This window comes from Ambystoma mexicanum, chromosome 4q (genome assembly GCF_040938575.1).
Source record: "Ambystoma mexicanum isolate Mex_15411 chromosome 4q, UKY_AmexF1_1, whole genome shotgun sequence".
Classification (NCBI taxonomy): domain Eukaryota; kingdom Metazoa; phylum Chordata; class Amphibia; order Caudata; family Ambystomatidae; genus Ambystoma; species Ambystoma mexicanum.
Window position 1 is genome coordinate 1,018,907,339 of NC_090928.1, and position 20,276 is coordinate 1,018,927,614.

The following is a 20,276-nucleotide window of genomic DNA, read 5'->3' on the forward strand; positions in this document are numbered from 1 at the left end:
CTAATATGTTGACAGTTTTACTTTGCTAATAGGAGACGTGTTGTTGTCTTTGCTTTTCTTCACTTTCCCTGCATGCCCCTCTCCTCGGCTGACATGTATGGCGGGTAAGGGACCCGAGAAGATCACTGCGCCTGCGCGGCCGGGCGAGCGTCGCAGCAGAACACAGAGACCGACCACTAACCCATTTCACTTATTTGACCCAGTGCACGCGCACTGCAGTAGTAAAGTTTATTCAGCTTCATAGAGCTTCCCGGTTGAGTTCGGATACTGTTTTCAGTGCCTTTATACACACAGTGTTGGTAAACAGTAATAGTTTCTATATCTGAATAGTACACCATCGCCATTTTGTTTTTCTAAACTTTAGGAGCCATTTTACACTTATCGTCTCTTTACTGAGCGATTTTTGGTTTCCCCGCTGGGCAATGGTGTGTCTAGCCTTGTCCCTTCTCTATTTTATGACTACACGTTACCGGGTTTCCATTGGAATCCTCCGAGAGCAGCCCACCGTGTCCCTCCTTATCCAAGGCTCTTCACAAGTCAGCGAGGGCCGCGGCCAGGCCAGCTTCTTGGGACTTCATTTTCAGCCGCAGTTTTCTGAAGTGACACACACTGTGGGGAAATCTGTGCTAACTGTTAAAAAACTACAGCCCAGCTATTCGGAATACTGTCAAGCCAACTTCCAGCTCAATACGAGAAACGGAATCTCTGGAGGGGCGCCTGCTAATAGCTTCTCACTGACCTCTTTGCAGCAGGCCCCGCTGCTGACTGCAGGCCCACTGGTGAATGTGGCAAATGAGGTGTGAAAGCCCAGGTTTTTTAAAGGCTATGATTCCGACTTGTCAGAAAAAAAGGTAAAATGAGTTATACAACAGCCAGCGCTTTTTTCATAAGTGTGGCCTCCTCCGCAACCCCTACTGCACTCTCTATCACAAGAGCCCATGCATGACCTAGAATATTAATTGTGCCAGGTCAAGCGTGCCAGGCAATGTACCATTTGTTATCCAGTCATCCCTAGCACTACATTAATATTTTGAATCATTTTGAATGTCCACCAATCCATCATTTAGCCTTCCTGCTTTCATTTCTTTCATCATAATTAAGCGCGCGAACAAAGAAACAGGAAATGTCATAGGAGCAGCGGGTATCAAACCATAAAGGCGCTGTGCCTACTTTTTATCCTGCAAATCCTACATAAAAGAGTCCTAATTCATATGGAAGTACAATACATATATGTACTCTTGCCAACACTGCACTTCGATTGCTGGGCAGTGAAATGCATAGAATATTGCAACAGCTAGTGAAGCAAACAGTCCACCTGAAAAGCCTAATTTGCAGGGATTCTTATTTATTTTCTTACATACTTTGGTAAAGCGTTGCATGGCACCAGCAGGAGCTTCAGAGCACTTTGCAATGGGAGATGGAGCACAAAGGAATCTTCTATGCACACGGGGGAAGTCTGATTTAAGATACGGATGATGTGTAATCTGCTTTGTAAAACCGTAGATGGCTGATGATCCACCTTGAAAATCGAGTTTCCTTCATGAAAGTGTGTGCATGGCTGGCAAACTGGTGGTAGCCGTTTTAACATCAGTTCTTGAGAGATGAAGATGGGCGCTGGATGGTTCGACCTGCAGGTCTGATTACAGGAGGACCTAGAGAGATCTGTGCGCCTTCTGTTCATTAGCTACTCTGAAGTGGTGAGTCTTCTGCAGAACTTTCAGAGGTCTCCCAGTGTCAGGTGTGGGGGAAGGGTACTCCCGAATGAGTAGCTCCAAGATGGAAGAGATCCTAACTGTGGTGAGTGTTCTCTAGAGCCAGAAGACGGTGAAGAGGGTGACAGAGCTTGATGTGAGGACTTGTGCATTAGAGATAGCTTCAAAATGTATGCTCGATGCTCAATGAGAAACCGCTTTATGGACTACTGATTTCTGGGCATCAGCTTTGGGTCCTTTACCAACCCCTGCCAAAATAGTGACGAATTTGTGCATCAAGATCTCAGCCTTATCAGAGGCCCAGGTCGGTTCCATCTGAAGTGCCGGCTTCTTCAAACTAAAACAGTTGAAGAACGTTTTGCCATATATTGCAGCCTGTTTCCCAGTCCCGGTTATAGCTGTCACTCTCAATGGCAGCCTTGACTACTGTAACGCTACACTTCTGTCCCAACCTTATATACTTAATCACCTGCAGGTGCTGCAAAATGCTGCAGTTCATCTAACTAAGGGTATTCCCATTGGCCAGCCTGTATCCTTGGCCCAATGCAACCTTCACTGGCTTTGTAATAATTATGCCTTATCGTCCTGGTCGACTGCTATGCTCTGCCTCTTCATTGCTTTTTGTTGTTCCATCTTATCATCCTGAGCGTTGTGGTGGGCGTGCTTTTTCTGAGGCTGCCCAAAGCTTTGTAACTAGCTCCCCTTATGTCTCTGAAGTATCCGAGATTTTAACTTACTCGAGGACCGGTTGAAAAACAATGTATTTATGTAATCTGTAGTGTATCTGCATTTTACAGTGCCTTGATGACAATGGTGAAGGGTGTGCTATATAAATGTTAGATAGATAGAAAGATAGCAACCAACAATGCGCCATGAAGGTGAGCATGTTGTGGTTGTAACATCTCAGGCAAAGTCCAGGCACAGTGATTCTGTACTTTTTTTGCAGTTTACAAAGCTCGTTTTTGAGAAGTCTTGCATACATTGCTTTACATTAGTCAAACCTAGAGATTACTCAACCCAACACCAAGATGGTTGTTTATGTGATATCCAGTAGGAGATGGATTATATGGAACTAATTCTTGTTGGTTGTCTGTACTTGGTCTTGAGGTGTAATGGACCATAAATTACCGTTGAATAATATGCCCAAGCTGTGCACCTTCTGGAAAGTTGATTCAGGAGGCCTTAGCAAATGGGGCAAAATACAGGGGAAAGGGATTAAGGGGACTGTCATCAGGATTTGAGTATTTTGGCAATCTAAGCAAACACAGTTGGGTTACACCTTTCATACACTTTACCACCTGCTAATGCCCCTCATAGGCCTATGTGGTAACCAAAATTGTTGGCTTGTGGGGTAGACCTTGAATCCACCCTATAATATAAAATCGTAAGTGACGATTTCCCATAACGTTTTTATGTAACAATGTTTGTAATGCTTGAAATTGGGATCTTTGTACGTCCTACAGACATGGTTCTGGTGTCATTCCATTCCACATTTAGCCCACTTTCGTGGTATGCTGTTCAAATCTGCAATTCCTAAGGGATTTGAAGTTTATTCACTGATGCAGTAAGTTGTGTATAAGGGACGATTTTGTGTAACTTTTTTAAAAAATGTATAACGCTTTAAATTGGGGTCATTGTATATCCTACAGACATGGGTCTTGTGTCATTCCGTTCCACATTTGGCCCACTTTAATGGTATACTGTCCAAACAACATATCATATCATAATATCATAAACTAAAATTCCTAAGGCGTTTGAAGTCCATTCACTGGAGTTCATTCACTGATGAGGTTGTGTATGAGTGACAATTTTGTGTAACGTTTCATCTGAGTCTGGTGGCATTCCATTCCACATGCATCCAACTTTGATGGTATACTGTCAAAATCTATAATTCCTAAGGCATCTGAAGTTTATTAACTGACATTAACTGATGAAGTTGTGTGATGAATTTGTATAAGTGATAAGTGATGGTACCGTAACGCTCTGAATTGGGGTCATTGGATGCCCTAAAAATATGGGTCTGCGGTCATTCTGTCCCACATTTCTCCAACTTTGATGGAATATTGTCCAACTTTCCAGTTCCCCAAAGGGCAGGGGGTGCGTACAAATTGAGTTTAGGGAGGTAGTCTAGCGGTGGAATACGAGAGGATAGTTGTTATGTGTGTAGCTACAGTTCGATTCTTTGTCGAGAAAGGTAGCTGAATACTTATGGCAGAGGTGTGCAAAGTGTCTTTGAGTAGTGTATGATAGCAGATGCGTGCGGTTAGGTGGCTGTGCCTTTGGCTATATTCCCTAAGCAAGTAGTTCGATAGGTTGATTGCATTGGCTATATTATAACAAATACCTAGATCCCTTATCTTCACTTTAATCTAAGATTACCTAGTTTTAAATCAATTGCTGCATTCTACATGCACCCAGATTCAACACTGTCCTGCACCTTGATTGAATTCAAAGGCTACCATCAGCATACAACTAGATTTGAGACATTGGCTGCATTCTATGAAACATCCAAATCTAATACGTGGCTGCATTCTGCCTTTAACTAGAGTTCCGAACAGTGGTTACATTCCACATTCAGCTAGATTCAAATGCAAAGTGTGCATTCTGCCTTCATCTGAATTCAGTGTACTGGCTACATTCTGCATTCGCCTAGAATCAGAGCAGAGGCTACATTCTATATCCACCTGGGTTTGATGCACTGGCTGCAATTAAAGGAGGCAACCTATTACCATTTTCCTAGATGGAATATATGGCTCGACATTCATCCAGAAATAGTGCAGGTGTTGGCTAAATATGAAGAGGACGTCATCCATTACCTGGCAGTTTCTGGGTGCTAGACTTGTGACCTGCTTAGAGGCTCCCATGTGCGAACAAGTCAAACTGGGGATGGGAGCAGCCTCTGGCCCCAGCCAACTGCCCAGGCGAGGCTTCCTTGAGCTACTCGTTGAAATGAGTGTCTTCTGGTCACGTGATTGAATCACGTAGCAATGGGGGAATCCAGGAAGGCAGGCATGATGTTGTGGCCTGGAGACCATGCATAGGCGTGACGGGAGAAGGGATTTGTGAAGTTGCCGTGCAAAAGTAAAGGGCAAAAGGTGTCATACCCCCGTGTTGCCGCCTTTTGCCCTGCACATTTGCACTCTGCCATGCAAATACAAAATTTGCCAGCGGGACTCCCTTTACGTTGCGGTGCTAACGTTATCGCTAACAGCCAAATTACAGCCAGGAGCAAAATAAGCTCTATACTGTTGCCACTGTTTCATCAGATGCATGCTGTTGCTATCACAACCTGTTAGACATGCCAGCGTGTTGCTGCTAATTCCTGCAATGGAAAGTGATATAACAGCTGAGTCCAAAAGCAAAAGACTATTCTGGTGCTCCCCGACCTGATTTCCTTGCTCTAAATACTGTTCCCCAATAGATGTCGCGCTCAACCGTGTTTGGAATTTACATCATTGTTTTTAAATACTTTGAAGGGAGAGTATAATATAGAGAATACATTGTTTGATTTTTGCAACATATTATTATACTTTATGAAAGTAAGAATATTAGGATGTTTGAATAAAATGCATTAATACGACTCACGGGTTTCCTTCAAAAGAACTGCCTGACGGAGTGATCATGCATTGTACTATTTTGATAATGTTTTGTTTTTAATATGTTTATTGTAGCCCATTGTTTGAGTGTTAGGTAAGTATATTATATTTAAAACAACTTTCCAAATAGATTTTACTGCCTTTCATGCAGGTACGAAAATTCGGCCGCATCTGTTGGGTCACTTAATTAGTTTCATAGGCCACTCGTCTTTAAAAACGTCCTTAGCTACCGGCACTTCTTAGGCCCTTCCACCAAAATACTATTTAATGGCACCCCCTCAATTTCATGTCCCACTTAAAGGACTGCATGCGCCCCAAAATAACATGGCTGCTTGCTTCATCTTTCTCTCACTGTTTACTTGCATTGCTGAAGATCGATATTGGCTTATTTCGTTTTCCAGTTTCATGCCCTATATGATTAAGGACCTACGTCATAGCATTACATTTGTCCGAGGCCCCTCTTGTGGTCCTGGAGTGGCGTCATCAAGCACACACTGCTGCAAAAAATCAAAGATGAGTCACACTAAATGCAAGGTGGACAAACTGCTTAACGTGTCCATGGAAACTACAGACACAATTGTGGCATAGTACCTGTAAGAGAATGGAACAGGACGATCTTGCCGCGTTCCTTCTCGGTCCTGACTGCTTGTTCGTCTTCACTCGGGCATGATTCTGGGTCAGAAATCATTTATAAAGCCAAGCAACTTTATCAATCTTTCGGGCATGATAAATAGTTAAACGTCCCTGCGCAGCAGGATGATTTTTCAAACAGGAAGTAACGTGTGCTGCAAATGCGTGAGCAAGACGTGTGTGAGCGGATACGGCTTTGCTTCGTATTTCAGTCTCCCCTGCATCTAGCTGCAGAATTCTATAAGCCCCCCACACTGATTCTTTATTTTTTTTTAAACTACATGCATGTTCAAGGAACATATTCAATGATGCTGGGATGTGCCATGTTATGCCTAGCATGGCCACAGTCATGTGATGCAGTGCCCTAAAAATCGTGTGCCTGGTCTAGTGTTTCAAAAGCAGATGGGGGTTGTTTTTTGTTACTCTTCCTCAACAATGATTTTGACTTAACGTCAATTGTCATAAAAAAAAGGTAGAACGCAGCAGCTGATATTCTATTTAATAAGAGGGCTCGCTGTGACTGTTACCCATGCCCCTCTTGGTCACTTCAGCTTCTTCACAAACTGTTATGGGGTATATGTCTGCTCTACACCATTACCTTGTCTCGGGAGGATAGCTCAGGGGCAACGTGCTCGCCTTGGAAGCAACGACGATACAGAGCAACACAGGTTTGATCACCGGTCCGCAACCAATCATATGATATTATACCTTGAGAGCTGTAGACATGCCGGCTTCCATGAGCTGCTGTGGAGTGGCTGGTTGTCCCTTCAGCGTGAAAATGGCACCAGCCAGAGCACCGGAGAAAACAGAGGAGATCTTGGTCTTACTGCTCTTGTAGACGCAAGAGCAGGCCTGCAGTCTGTGCATCGCTCCAGGCTTTCATGGACTGTTTCTGAGCGGCTCCCTGAAGACAAAGCTTTTGCTTCCTCATGGCTGGTGCATCTCTGCCCTTTGAACTGTAGGAAGATGCCCACATGCCATGTTTGCCAGCAGCTGCCCTGATGCACAGCTCATGGCTGGTGCATCTCTGCCCTTTGAACTGTAGGAAGATGCCCACATGCTACATTTGCCAGCAGCTGCTCTGAGACCCAACCCAGTGACTTACAATGAACATATTTCTGTATGTGTACACATTACATTGTTTGCAGCCCCTTTTCAATCCTGTCCTCCCGACCATGACATCAACCTGTTGCACAGGACAGCTTGTCATAATGCCAGGTCACAGATGTAAACATACTTTGACATTGAGTGAAAAAATGAAGGAGGGCGAGGCGCGCACTCCAGGTCCTGGTCAATTAAACCTGTTGCAAAAAATATATATCTGGGTTAAATCCCAAAATGGACAAGTATTCACCAGGGTTAGATCCCTTCTGCTGCAATTCAGTTGCTCGGTATTAACAGGGTTAGATCCCATCAGCTGCAGTTCTGTTGTCTGTAGATGTTCTCCTCCAAGCGCTTTCTTATCTCAAATAATCATCAGGGAGGCTGTGTTTCTTTAACAGGTGTTACTGATTAGACTCAAAGGATTCTGGTAGCTGTAGTATTTTTATACTTTGACATTGTATTGGAACCTCGTAGAAGCTGTGTATGTTTTAAACAAATGTAATTAAGAAGCTCATTGTTTTACATAAGGACGTAGGAAACAGTTAAGAACAGGTATATTTGAATGTCATCTGTGATAATGTGAAGTAAATTAGCAGGCCCATGAGGGATGAGTGGTTCTCATTGCTACAGGACAGGCAGATTAAAATAAACAGTGATATGTTGTATGTGATGACCCGTAAGCATTTACTCGTGATGATAATACGGCTGCATTGATCACCAGTTCAAACTCTTTAGAGCGCATGTGTTCAATAATGTGATGGTTATTTTAGCTGTAGATTACTAAATTACTCAGGTAATCTTGACATGGACCCCTTGCTCACTGTTCTTAGAGAGGCACAGCTCCACCTGATTGACGAGGCCCATCCAGGCCGAAACAAGTGTATGGAGTTACTGTTGGTGCACTTGTTCAGAAGAGAATTGCCTGGCATTTCGGTGTTGGACTGCCCTTGGGCAGGACAAAGACTGATATTAGTGGACATTTCTTTTCTGTGAAAGGGATGGTGAGCTAAATCATCTGGTTGAGACTCTAACCCGGGATATAAGCCGGTAGATGGAGAAACTCCCAGAACCCACCTTGTTTGTACACTATTACACTCCTACAGGACAGAAAACACCCATACATCTCCTTTCACTTTACCCCTTTAACACCAAAAGGGATCCAGATTTTCACTCATCTCTTCAACATTAACATGGTCTCTATGATGGACATCATCAGCCAACTAAGACCTAAGTGATATAATTATGCAGATACAAGTTAAATATCCTACTCTGATGAATTCTACAGAGTCCAATGAATGCCCTACCAGAGCCTCCTCTCAGGTGGCCAGGGAAAGGCAGATGCTTCCAGAACCTGACCCTCAGGGCGGTGTTAGCCGGGAGGATCACCTGGGAGGAGATAAGCCCCAGGGCAACAGGAGGACTTTGTGGGATTAGATGCAGTACTTGTCGTCATCAAAGAAGGGAATTTCATTCATACCAACCCTTGTAACACCATGTTGTCAAAGAGAGCTATTATCCCTTAAATCAATTGTCAAAATATGAATGCAGACGATCATAACCGGTTATGGATTAGGAGTGAGAAAAGCTCTTGTGAAATTCATAACAATCTCAGAAATTGAAAACTAGATGAGTCCTAGGGAAATCGTGCCAGGAAGTCTTTAAAAGCTGCCTATTTAAATTCTGTAATATCTCATTCCCCTGTAAAACGAACTATATCTTTTACTCCTTGTAATACTCCTTGAAGGAAGATAAATGCGGAGAGAGAAAGACTTGCTATTGAAAATTCTACTGAAAAGGGTACTTTTGAGGTAGTGGACTTCGAGTGCCAGAATCCCAAAAATACTGAGAAGAAGAAGGCTGCAGAGGCACAAGGTTGTACAGTGCAGCTTGTTAAGGCTGATGACCCACACCAGAGGATGGCGAGAGGCATACAAGTCTCATAAGGGGTATGCTTCCTCTAGCTTTGGTGAAGTAGTAGTCAAACTAAAAGTGGTGCCAAAATATCATGACAAAGACACTTATTAAATTAATGAAGCTATGAAATATTGATTACAAGAAGCTGTTTGAAGACTTTGACTTCAAGTGGAGAAAAATAAAGCTTTGTTAAACAAATTGTGAATCATCTTTGGAATCCAAATTGGAACTTTGTGTTGTGAAGTTGCAGTACAAGAGAACTGAAGTGGAAATTTTTGTAATGAGACGGGATTTCCTTATACTTTTTGAACAGTTAAGAAAAAACCTGCTTGAATATGAGGAAGGGGAGTTCGCCCAGGTTATAATAAGAAGCAGCTATTATGAAGTGAATTGTATTGCTATTATTGTTGTTGTTGAATTGACATATGTTTTCTTATTGATTTGGTGTGTATATAAGTGTGAAGGACAGAAACCTATTGTTAGTGTTTCCTTTAGTATATTTTATGCAGGTAAATCCTCATCATTGTAGGGATAGTGAGACGTTTATCCAACCTTTTGAGTTAATAAAATGGCATCTTTTGAAAAACCTTCACAATGTTATCTGTCTCACATTCATGTCCTCTTAAACTACTAAATAAACCAAAACTCAACAAGCTAAATAAACCAAAACTCAGGAGCTCATCTCTAATAAACTCTGGGGTGACCAAAAAGCAATTAAAATACAAATTAATCAAAAGGGAAATCAATTTTTCAAAATCGAGGCAACATACGCCACAATAATACCTTGACTGAAAGAGATGGGTGACTGCCCCAGCACAATAGGTGGTCAAAAACCTCAGGATGCTTATGGACAACTCCCTTACTCTGGAACCACAACTCAAAGCACTGGTCAAATACTAGTTCCTCTAGGTATTCCATGGTACATTAAATGCATCCTTCAAGAGAACAATCTCTTCATATTTTGGTGGACGAGTAGATTGGGCCCTGGTTGTCTTGCTTCAGGCCAAAATTTTAAGACCTATCAGTTTATGTCAACTGCATCCTGAACCAGAAGCATGGCATGTACACTTGATTGTATAAACTTCACAGCACAAGATTTTGTCCTCTCCCAATTGACCCATTCTTGCTACGAGGCATCACAGACTACTTTATGTACATACATAGGTCCAGTTCACTTCAATGTGATGGCTTTCCCCTCTGTTGTTCCAAAGCACGTTACCCACAATATTTATAATTATAGTCAATTCTCACTTTGTAGACAAAGAGGTACAGCTCTCTGAGGAATATATGCTTAATTTCTTCATCCCTCATTCTATATTTCCTTTGTTCTCTCTGTGTTTAGGTTTACACAGCCAATTCTTGCCCCTGCCACTTTTGACAAATGGAATGGCAGTCTTAAACGATCTCCTTGAAGATTGTTGGGGGATACTGAAAATATTACCTAGCAAACAAGCCTTCACCCTTCAAGGGCATGCTTGAGCACATCTTTAGTCCACCATGCAAACATTCACTGACTAATTCTAGTTCCACCCTTCAAGTATTAGAAACTAGAATCCCACATCATTGCTTAGCATTCATCTCTCTTATTTTACCTTACTTTGCAATCAACATTCTGTCTGATACACAGACAATGACTATGCAGACTCTGCAGGATTTTGCGAGCATGCAAGTAAACATTTTGCGGCATAAAAAGGAATTTTGGTGCACACAATTGTATTTATTACAGCATTCTTGCGGCAACGTTTGTATTGGTTGGAGGGTGCTAGAGAGCCAGTGTAAGAGAGACGGGTTGCTAGAAAGAGGCACTATGCGTGAGGGTGCAAGAGAGCCATGTTGTCATTATTTAGACCTTGTGTATCTGGTCTCTGCTATCAATTTAATATCAAGAGTCCCCAATGTCCCTGGCTTGACAGAATAGGGTTTGTTTTGCTCTACTCATTTGGTGATATGTATGTGCCAGTTTTATGATCAACTTGTTTGATCATTATCAGTTGTAATGGTGCAAACTTTACCCTTATATGTTCTACAGCTCCCCCAACTACCCTCTCAACAACCAATGCCCCTCACACTCACCAATTCTTGACTACAGCTTACACTCCCAAACCGCTCACTCTGCCAGTCATGCACATACTCATTTTCTCTTTCACACTGCCAGGTTAGAACTTGCATTTGCCTGTCCTTCTACATTCCCAACCATGCTCCCTTCTCCACCTTAGTACACCACCACCCGTCCCTTAAATGTGCACTCAGAAATGTACGCTCCCTCCCGGCTCATGCCTTGGAAATCCACAACCTCCTAACTACTCATGACCTTGACCTACTTGCCATCACGGAAACCTGATTGCATAAAGCGTCTGGTCCAGCCATCGCACTAGCCCTACCACCTGGATACTCCATCCTAAGACAAGACAGACCACTTCTGAAAGGAGGAGGAGTAGCTCTCATCACCAAGGATGCCCTATTCATTAGGCTGAGCAATCTCCCCTGGGATGGCAACGCCGACATCATATCTGCCAAACTATCCATGTCCCCAACATGCACCATAAACGTACACATTATCTACTGACCCACTCACCTACCCTTAGACTTCCAAGGACACCTCCTCCACCTACTAGGTGAAAACCATAAAAGTTCCACTAAAACCATTCTTCTCAGTGACCTTAATCTAGGTCCTAACAATCCCAAAGATAAAACCGCCTCAGCCGTAGCTTAAGAATTTAAGGATCTGGGATTCACACAAAAAGTCACCAGCCCAACTCACTGCAAAGGCTGCACCCTGGATTGGATTGCCGACCACAACTGCTCCTCCTCTGTCAGCTCCAACACTGCCTACCCATGGACTGATCATAACTGTATCCAGTTCCCCATTCCCACAGTTCCAGACAACAAAAACTCTCACCTGTGCTCCCCCAGCACAGGTGAGAAACTCCAAAAAACTAAATAAGGACATCCTTCGTCCCTTCCTGGAAGTCCCTGAACTTAGGCCTCCGTTCTCCAGTGACCCCAGCGCACTAGCAGATATCTACGCTGACACCCTCACCAAAGCTATCAACGCCCTAGCCCCGATCGAAGGCAAAAAAAGTGAAAAAGTCCATGCACGTAAACTCATGGTTTACAGAGGAATTACAGGCTCTACGCACCATTAAAAGAGATGCACTAAATAAATGGCAATATAACCCAAATGACCGTCCAAAAAAGTCTTCAACAAGATATCTGCCCAATATAAAAAAGCTATCACTAAAGCCAAATTGAATACCTTCAACTTTCGGGTCACTAAAGCCCACTCTGAAACAAAGTACATTTTCCCCATCTTTAATGAACTCATCTCTCCCTTCACTAGCCCGGATGAGATCATTAAAGATGAAGCTTGGTGCTCAAGTATAGAAGTAGCGTTGCTCAGCAAAATAGAACTACTCCAAGAAAGAATTCAGGCACATTGTAAAGCCTTACCTAACCACGACCTGCCTCCACTGCTACGACCACTCTCTGGGAACTCTAATGACCTTGCTTTCTCCTTCCGGGATGTCACAGAACCAGAAGTCGTCAACCTCCTCCAACAACTAAAACCATCTATGTGCTAAGGAGACATTTGCCCGCCTACCATCATTAAAGAATGCTCCAACTCCTTAGCACCCTTCCTAACAGTGTTCATTAACGCTTCATTTAAAACAGACACTGTCCTATCAAGCCTCAAAGAAGCATGGGCGCGCCCCTCTTAAAAAAGCCACCCTTAGACCCCACATCGCCTAGTAACTACCAGCCAACAACCACTGTCCCGTTCCTCTTCAAAATCCTGGATAAAGCAGCCCACAACCAGATTCAACACTTTCTCAAATTGAACTCCATCCTTGGAAAAAGACCATCAGGATTCTGTAAAGGGCATGGCACAGAAACCGCCTTGATAGACCTTAAAAATCAAATAACAGCAATTATGGAGAAAGGTAAGCCGACTCTCCTCCTACTCTTGGACTTCTCGGCTGCCTTTAATCTTGTAGATCACAAGTTCCTCACCTCACATCTCACTCATGCCGCTCAATTTTCCAAAGAAGCCTCTTCATGGATCACATCGTTCCTTGAAGGCACAGCCATGAAGGTTTTCTCTAACCAGGCGAGTACAGCTCCCACCACCATCCATTGCACAGTGCCCACTCTTTACAACCTGTTTACAAAGCTGCTCTTTGACAAACTGGATGCCCTCGGCATAGCTTATACAAACTATGCTGATGATACTCAGGTACTCCTACCACTCTCAGGGTCCTATGGCCAAGATGCTGCAGCCTCCATCTACTATATGCCACTATCCAAGCTTGGATGGTGACTAATGGGTTATGTCTCATTGGAGACAAGACAGAGTTCATGATACTTGTCTCCAAAGCAACGCTTTCCAGACTTGGTAACCAACACAGCAATTTCACCATTGATAACTCCATCATCCCGGTCTCTTCATCAGTTAAGACCCATGGCGTCTACTTAGACTCCACCCTATATATGATCAGGCAGGTTAGTGCCATTGGGTCTGCCTCCGCTCATACCACCAAGCTTCTACATGCAGTAAAACCCCTCCTTTCCAAACCAAACTGTCTTTCAATAGCTAGAGCCACCATTGGGGCCAAACTAGAATATTGCAATGCTCTTTTAGGAGGTACCTCGGCAAAAAACATAAATAGACTCCAAGTCATACAAAACAATGCTCTTAGAGCAGCATTAACTATCCCCATATAGCACAGGCTAGGTGAGCAGCCCACTGGCCTCCCATGAGGGAACAAATAATCTTCAAGACCCCCGCGCTCACGCACAACTGCTTAACTCTCACAGCCTCCCCCTGCCTATAAGAGACTATCCATAGAGCACCCTCCACACGCCCCATAAGAACTGGCTACTCAGATCAACTACTACACATCCCGACCATCAAACAGGCCAAAGCAGATGGGATCGGCTTCCAACACATAGCCCCTAAACTATGGAATACCTTACCTAACACTATCAGAGCTTAGACCTCCCTTTCTGGAAAATGCTAAAAACTGCACTCTTTAACTGAATCCACCTACTCCTCTCCCTTCCCCCTTCTCCCTCTTCCCCTCCCCCAGTACTCTGGTTTGTAATTATGATTGTATTTTTGTAAATAAGCTTCATACTCTGTATGTGTTAAAAAAATCTGTTCTATGTAACTAAGTATGCTTTCTTGTAACAGTGCCACGATGCCTACAGGCTTTTGCGTGCTATATAAATGTCAATAATAAATCAATAAATACTGGAAAGACCACACTCCATTGTTTCTTATCTTTTTTTAGCTCTTCTGTCTTTCCACATAGGGGCTCCCCTTGGGTTGTCTACTGTACAGTGAGGAGCACAGTTTGCATGCTCTGATCCGATCATTTTGTCAATTCTTTTGATTTTCTTACCCCAGCAAAAGGAAAGGAGAAGGGGATGGGTGGCCCATTGATGCTCACCAGTGAAATTAAGGATCTGGCCAATATTCCAGGAGGTGAGGTATTTCAAAAATTTGCTAGTATTGATGGTACACTGTTGAGTGAAGAATTCTTTATCCTGTGCACTACAATTTTGGATGCTATATATTCTAAATATGCCCCGTTAAAACCTAAAAGTAATAGAATCTCTAAATCCTGGTTCACAGCCAATCGTGTCCCCCTCTGTAAGAGGGCTCGCCAAACAGATAAAAAATGGAGAGAGATCAGATCACCAGAGAATCCTGAGAATTCTAAAGTTGCATTGACAAAGTATATAGAAGCCATCTTCAAGGCCAAAAGGGACTTTCTCCATACTGAAGTTAGCAATGCCGGCAATCAGCCAAGATAACTATTTGCAGTGGTTGCTAGGTTCTGCAAACTAAGCTCTATTATATCATCTGAGCCTTCATTAACACAGGCCAATATGTTGAAAGTATTTTTTAAAGAGAAAATCAAAACTATACAAGAAAGCATTAGGGCAATGACTCATTTAAATGCAATGGTAGCAGGGAGTAACCCAGAACGTGTGAGGTTTGACTTCCAACCAGTGACAGAGGACCATGTCCAATCTTTTATCCTAAAACTTAAGCCTACCAATGATTCTTTGTTTATGCTGCTTGCATACTTGGCTAGAAGTCTAACAAAAAATATTGCTCCCTTCATTTCTACATTTATTAACAAGTCACTGGCCCAGGGTACGATACCCAGGGAATTAAAAAAAAGTCTATTATTACCCCATTGTTAAAGAAACAAATTTGGATCCAGCTTGTTTAAAGAATTATCAACTGGTTGCAGGCCTACCATGGCCATGGACAATTTTAGAGAAAGTGGTTACCTCACAATTGCAAACATTTATTGAGAAGGAGTCACTGCTCAATGAGTTACAGTCACGATTTCGACCCATTCATGGGACAGAAACGGCCTTGTTGGTAGGTAGTGCATGATGAGTTGTTAGAGGTTGCAGACAAAGGGGGATTCTCTTTGTAATGTTGGATTTGTCTGCAGCCTTCGATACAGTTAAGTATAGCATCATACTTGAGCGTCTAACCATACCTGGTACTCTTTCCGACCCAGCCCTGAAATGGTTTGGATCATTTCTTGATGACAGACACCAACAGGTGAAATATGGGGGGTATACCCCCAATTTGATTGCAACGAGTTATGGAGTGCCACAGGAGTCATCACTATGCTCCTTGCTATTCAATCTATATATGCAGCCGGTGTTGAACATATTGAAAAGTCATGGCTTAAGTTATCATTCTTATGCAGATGACACTCAGATATACATTAAATTTGATAACATTGAGGAGGCTTTTTTAAAAGTCAACCAGTGTCTGGAAGATATACATGGATGGATGTCCAGGAATCACCTAAGATGAATGCAGCTAAAACAGAGCTGATTCTGTTTGGAACTGAGAAGCAGGTTGCAGCCATAAGGAATTTGCTTGCCCCCTTTATTCTTGGGGAGAAACTTCAATTCTCTACCAAGATTAAGAACCTAGGATGCACATGGCAGGAGAGCCTGGGTAGAGAGGCACAGGTAGGGGCAAATGTTCAATCCATATACTATTAGTTACGGATGCTTCGTAGAGTTATACCATATATCCCTAAACAAGACCATGCCGTAGTGGTTGGAGCCATGAAAAATACACATCTAACAACTGTAACAGCTTTCTGATGGGTGCCCCAGCCAAACAACTACACAGGCTGCAGAAGGCTCAAAACGCAGCAGTTAGATTGATTGGTAGTCTGAGAAGAGTAGACCACGGCTCCCTCTTACGGAGGGCACTTCATTGGTTAACGGTCCAAGACCGTATTAAATTCAAGGTTGCTTGCATGATCTTTAAGTGTCTAAAGGGACTGGCCCCGGAATATCTAAGTAATAAAATGTGTCTTTATAGGCCAGTGAGAACCCTAAGATCAAGCGATCAATTACTGTAAAGCAGCCCTCGGTCAGTATTTGTTACTGGCGGTTACAGGAGATTTGCAGTCTTTGGACCCAAATTATGGAATAGCATTCCACAAAAGATTAGGGAATGTCAGACACTTGTCCAGTTCCGGAAACCTTTGAAAACCTTTCTGTTTAAATAATCACCCAGTAAGTAGTTTGACAATCTCTTGGGACACAGAAATGAACTAACGACCTAGCGACTCCCCTGTTTCTTTCTATTCACAATGGGAATTCCATCTGCACCCCAATATGGTTAAGTCCGTCGTGGGCTTGTTACAAATACAAAAATCAAATCAAAATCAAATCACCCTAGTCCACCCTTGTGACATCACAATCCATCCCCCAATTTCCACATTGGTAGTGCCAATGTATTGAAACATTTGAGATGACCAGCGGATCTTTAGTCAACTGCCGCTGATCAACCCCAACCACCTTCTTACAGGAACGTATTAGATCATGACACCACCAGCGCCTTGAACCACCAACAAGTTGCAGCTTTAATGTTGCATTCCGGGAACTCAAAGAATGTCTTCCCAGGCTAGGATTTGCTATGGGGCAATTTGAGACCTCCATGGGCATTTTGAATCCATCAATAGACCAGCTTCAAAAACTAATATGCCGAATTATAAAATGGTCTGCATTCATTGTATTTCCATGGGACCCAAAAGCTCTGCTCCCTGACCTCGAAAGTAACAAAGGCTGTTCGCTTCTTGCCATGCAATCCTGGGAATGGGTAATTTTCAATGTGCTGTCAGCCTCTGCAGCTACTGAGCAAGTTAATGAAATGTGAACATGTTTCTAAACAAGCATGCTTCAAGGACTGTTTACAGCGCCTCGTTCTAATGTTAAGCCTCCTATACTTACCTGTGACTTAACTCTGTTGCCTAAATATTGTTAGCTTAAAACACAAGTGATAGGGGCATTCTCCAGCCTAGTGCATATTAACAGTGCAGCTATCAATGAGGCCCCCAAGCCTTTTATTGGAATAATCCAGCAGCTGGTAAGTTCTCACCTCTTTACCGCTCTGAACTTGCATTCTTACCAAATGTGATTCAGAAGTCGAAAACAAGGACTATTCATTAAGCCGTGGACGAAGATAGTGATGTGCTTACACGTCCTTAGATGTCCCAGAACAGAGGGCGAGCTACAAGGTCAACTACAGACTGGAAACTTTGGGTTATGGTTAGACTGATGAGAGATGATGGACTAATTGGGAATGTGGGGAGTAATCTGAAGAGACTCAAGCACCTGGGTTTCGCTTTGCTTACGTACTGCTAGCCGAGCTGAAAGTCCAAGGTTGGGTGGGAATGCCAACCATTCAGATCAGTGGTCCTATGGGGCAACCTGCTACACAATGTTGCATAGACCAGTTCTCTGCCATTTCGTCTGCTATAATCAGTATTATACGTATTTAAAGGATGTTCAAGGCGTGCCTCACAGATCAGATACAGCCAATGAAGTACTAACCTGTATGTATTCTACAAGTAGATATGGTCCCCTGAGCAATCCCTTCCGTTGATAGGTTTTACAGTATGCCACGTAGGATGATGTCATAGATAATGCCTATTGGGGTATACAATCTCTGTGTAATCAGGTTTGTGTGCGAGTGTGCATACATCAGTCCAATGTCTGTCAGTTGACTTTGCTTTATTAAATTGAGAATAAAGTAGCATTTTGCCATATTCTTTGAGTCTGTCTGGTTATTTGGTCTGAGGTCTTTATTGGTAATCCCATCTAGCACAAGAGACACTTCAAGGTGCTAGAGCACATTATTTATAGAGTGCTTTCACAAAAGCACTTTGCATCAAACATATTTACATACAATATCACCAAACTAAAGTTGGGACTCATGTATCGATCTTGGAAGGATGAAAGGCTGAGTTGGCCTTGCCGGGATTAGAACCAGCGAGCACTTAACTCGCTGAGCTTTTTTACCAACGTTAAATTATTTGAGTAGAAGCCAACATTTGGATTCACGTGGCTTAACCATATGTTTTCTAAACATCTTTTGTTTCTATAAAAGTTCTGGGTAACTATATTTTGTTTTTCTGTCTGTTTTTTGACATAGTATATTCAACTCTGTTATATCTCCTATATATTCTAAGTTAATAATGCTTTCTCGTGCTTTTAGGTTCCTGGAGTCTTCAACTCACCATACAGACAATTCCCAGATCCTATGGAGTACAGGATACAGACAACAAAGCCTTTGAGCCAAAGAGACATCAAAAGGAAGGAAGAGGACCAGTGGACTCTTACTTTCTCATCATATGCTACTGTGATCCCCACACTCAAACCCTTGCCTCCAATTGGCAAAAAGAAACCTCAGGTATGCAATCAAAAGGATCAGGAATATTGGAAATGATGTTTTTGCACACAGCTTTCTTTTAAGAAAATGATTCAGTAAGGCGTACATTTGCTCAACCTGCAGCCACCACAATTCTGTTATGCATTGCCTCTCTTCCCCTTATTGCTTCCCCTCCCTTTTCCCAAATTCCTCCCTCCCAACCACCTTGCCCTATACATCAACAAGCATTGGCAATGGCAACTGTTTTGGCTTTTGTGTAGGCATGGGAAAGATATTTACCAGGCACTGCCATAGTGGTGTTAACTAGCCATCGGTGGTAGCAGCTGATAAATTGTGCGAGTACCTGGATGTTTTATAGCAGTGCCTGTTAAAAGCCCAATACCTATACACAAGCCAAAATTGTTGGCTTTGCCAATGCTTTTTTTAACAGGATGTCAGTGATGGACATGCATAGTGTTCATAAATGGACTGGCTGAAGACAGCCTGGTTAGGACATTTTATAAGACCAGTACTGCATCTACAGCTCTTTTTAAGTCATTAATTCTCAAAAGACTGCTTTGAGAAAACACTGGCAGGTCCCTTCACTGCAAAGTTTGATGCTACATATTGATAAAGCCAGTTCAGAGATTCCACAAGGAGGTGTTTTGGGTGGTGAGGGACAGGAACTGGGTGGGAATGGCTATAGCCGTTAGCATTGCCATGGGAAGTTAATGGGTGGGTAAATAATCAAACAACACCCACAAGCTTACTGTCCCCCCTGATATGCCATTTCTTCCGAGCCGTACTCTAATGCAATAGTGTGGGCTTATAAAGTGTCACCTAATAGCTAAAACTAAAAATGCTGCTGAAGAAATCCTGAATAAATGACAAATGTTGATGGAAATTGCTTTGGCTCACAGTATCATTGAGAGTCAAGTTTGAGTGAGTCTGCTTCACCCATAAAGCCATTCAAGGACACATACCTCTATGATTCAAGAACAAACCTTAACTTATCAGCCACCCTTCAGGCTTCATGCTCCAAATCAATTGGTAGTGTGTACTTCACAGTGTAAGAAAACATGTGCAGAGGGCTGCAGAGCATTGGCTTACCTAGCACCCTGTGTGTGGAACTCCCCACCTCTGGCCCGCTGAGAAATAGAATTTTTTTTAATCTTCATACAGAAGTTAAAACACATCTGTCTCCCATCCTCCTTTAAGATTGTTCAGCTTTGCCTCACCCATCAGCATCAGTATAGCGCTAAGAGGTCACCCGTTGGTGAAAACGTGCTCTAGAAATCCAGAAAAACAGTAAAATAATTTACCCAGGCATTGACTTTGCCCTGGTGGTTCCAAAATTAATAAATGTGTGCCGACCATGTCAGTGGGTTGCTGTTAATGGTAGGAGATAAGGGAGTGGTTTTCTATTTGTTTAGATGGCCACAATTTCATGGAGTGTGTTACCACAACCCAAAAGAAATAAAGCAAATAAGGGGGTGGAGGGGTGTTACTGGAGTCTCATCCATAAGGTTATCAAGAAAAAAGGATGGGGGTCACCAGGGTGTTCCCTGTGAAAGGTCAACAATGCAACCCTCACCTCGGACCACCATTGATGTTCCT

The 20,276-nt window shown here is 42.9% G+C and overlaps 1 protein-coding gene across 1 annotated transcript in view; it reads left to right on the forward strand.

Moving 5' to 3' along the window:
* Positions 1 to 20,276, forward strand: part of SPATA17 (spermatogenesis associated 17) — a 1,004,194-nt gene that overhangs the window by 614,291 nt on the left and 369,627 nt on the right. The window contains exon 7 of the mRNA XM_069608580.1: positions 18,507 to 18,701. Coding sequence (XP_069464681.1) covers positions 18,507 to 18,701 — 195 coding nt within the window. The remainder of the gene's footprint in view (positions 1 to 18,506; positions 18,702 to 20,276) is intronic.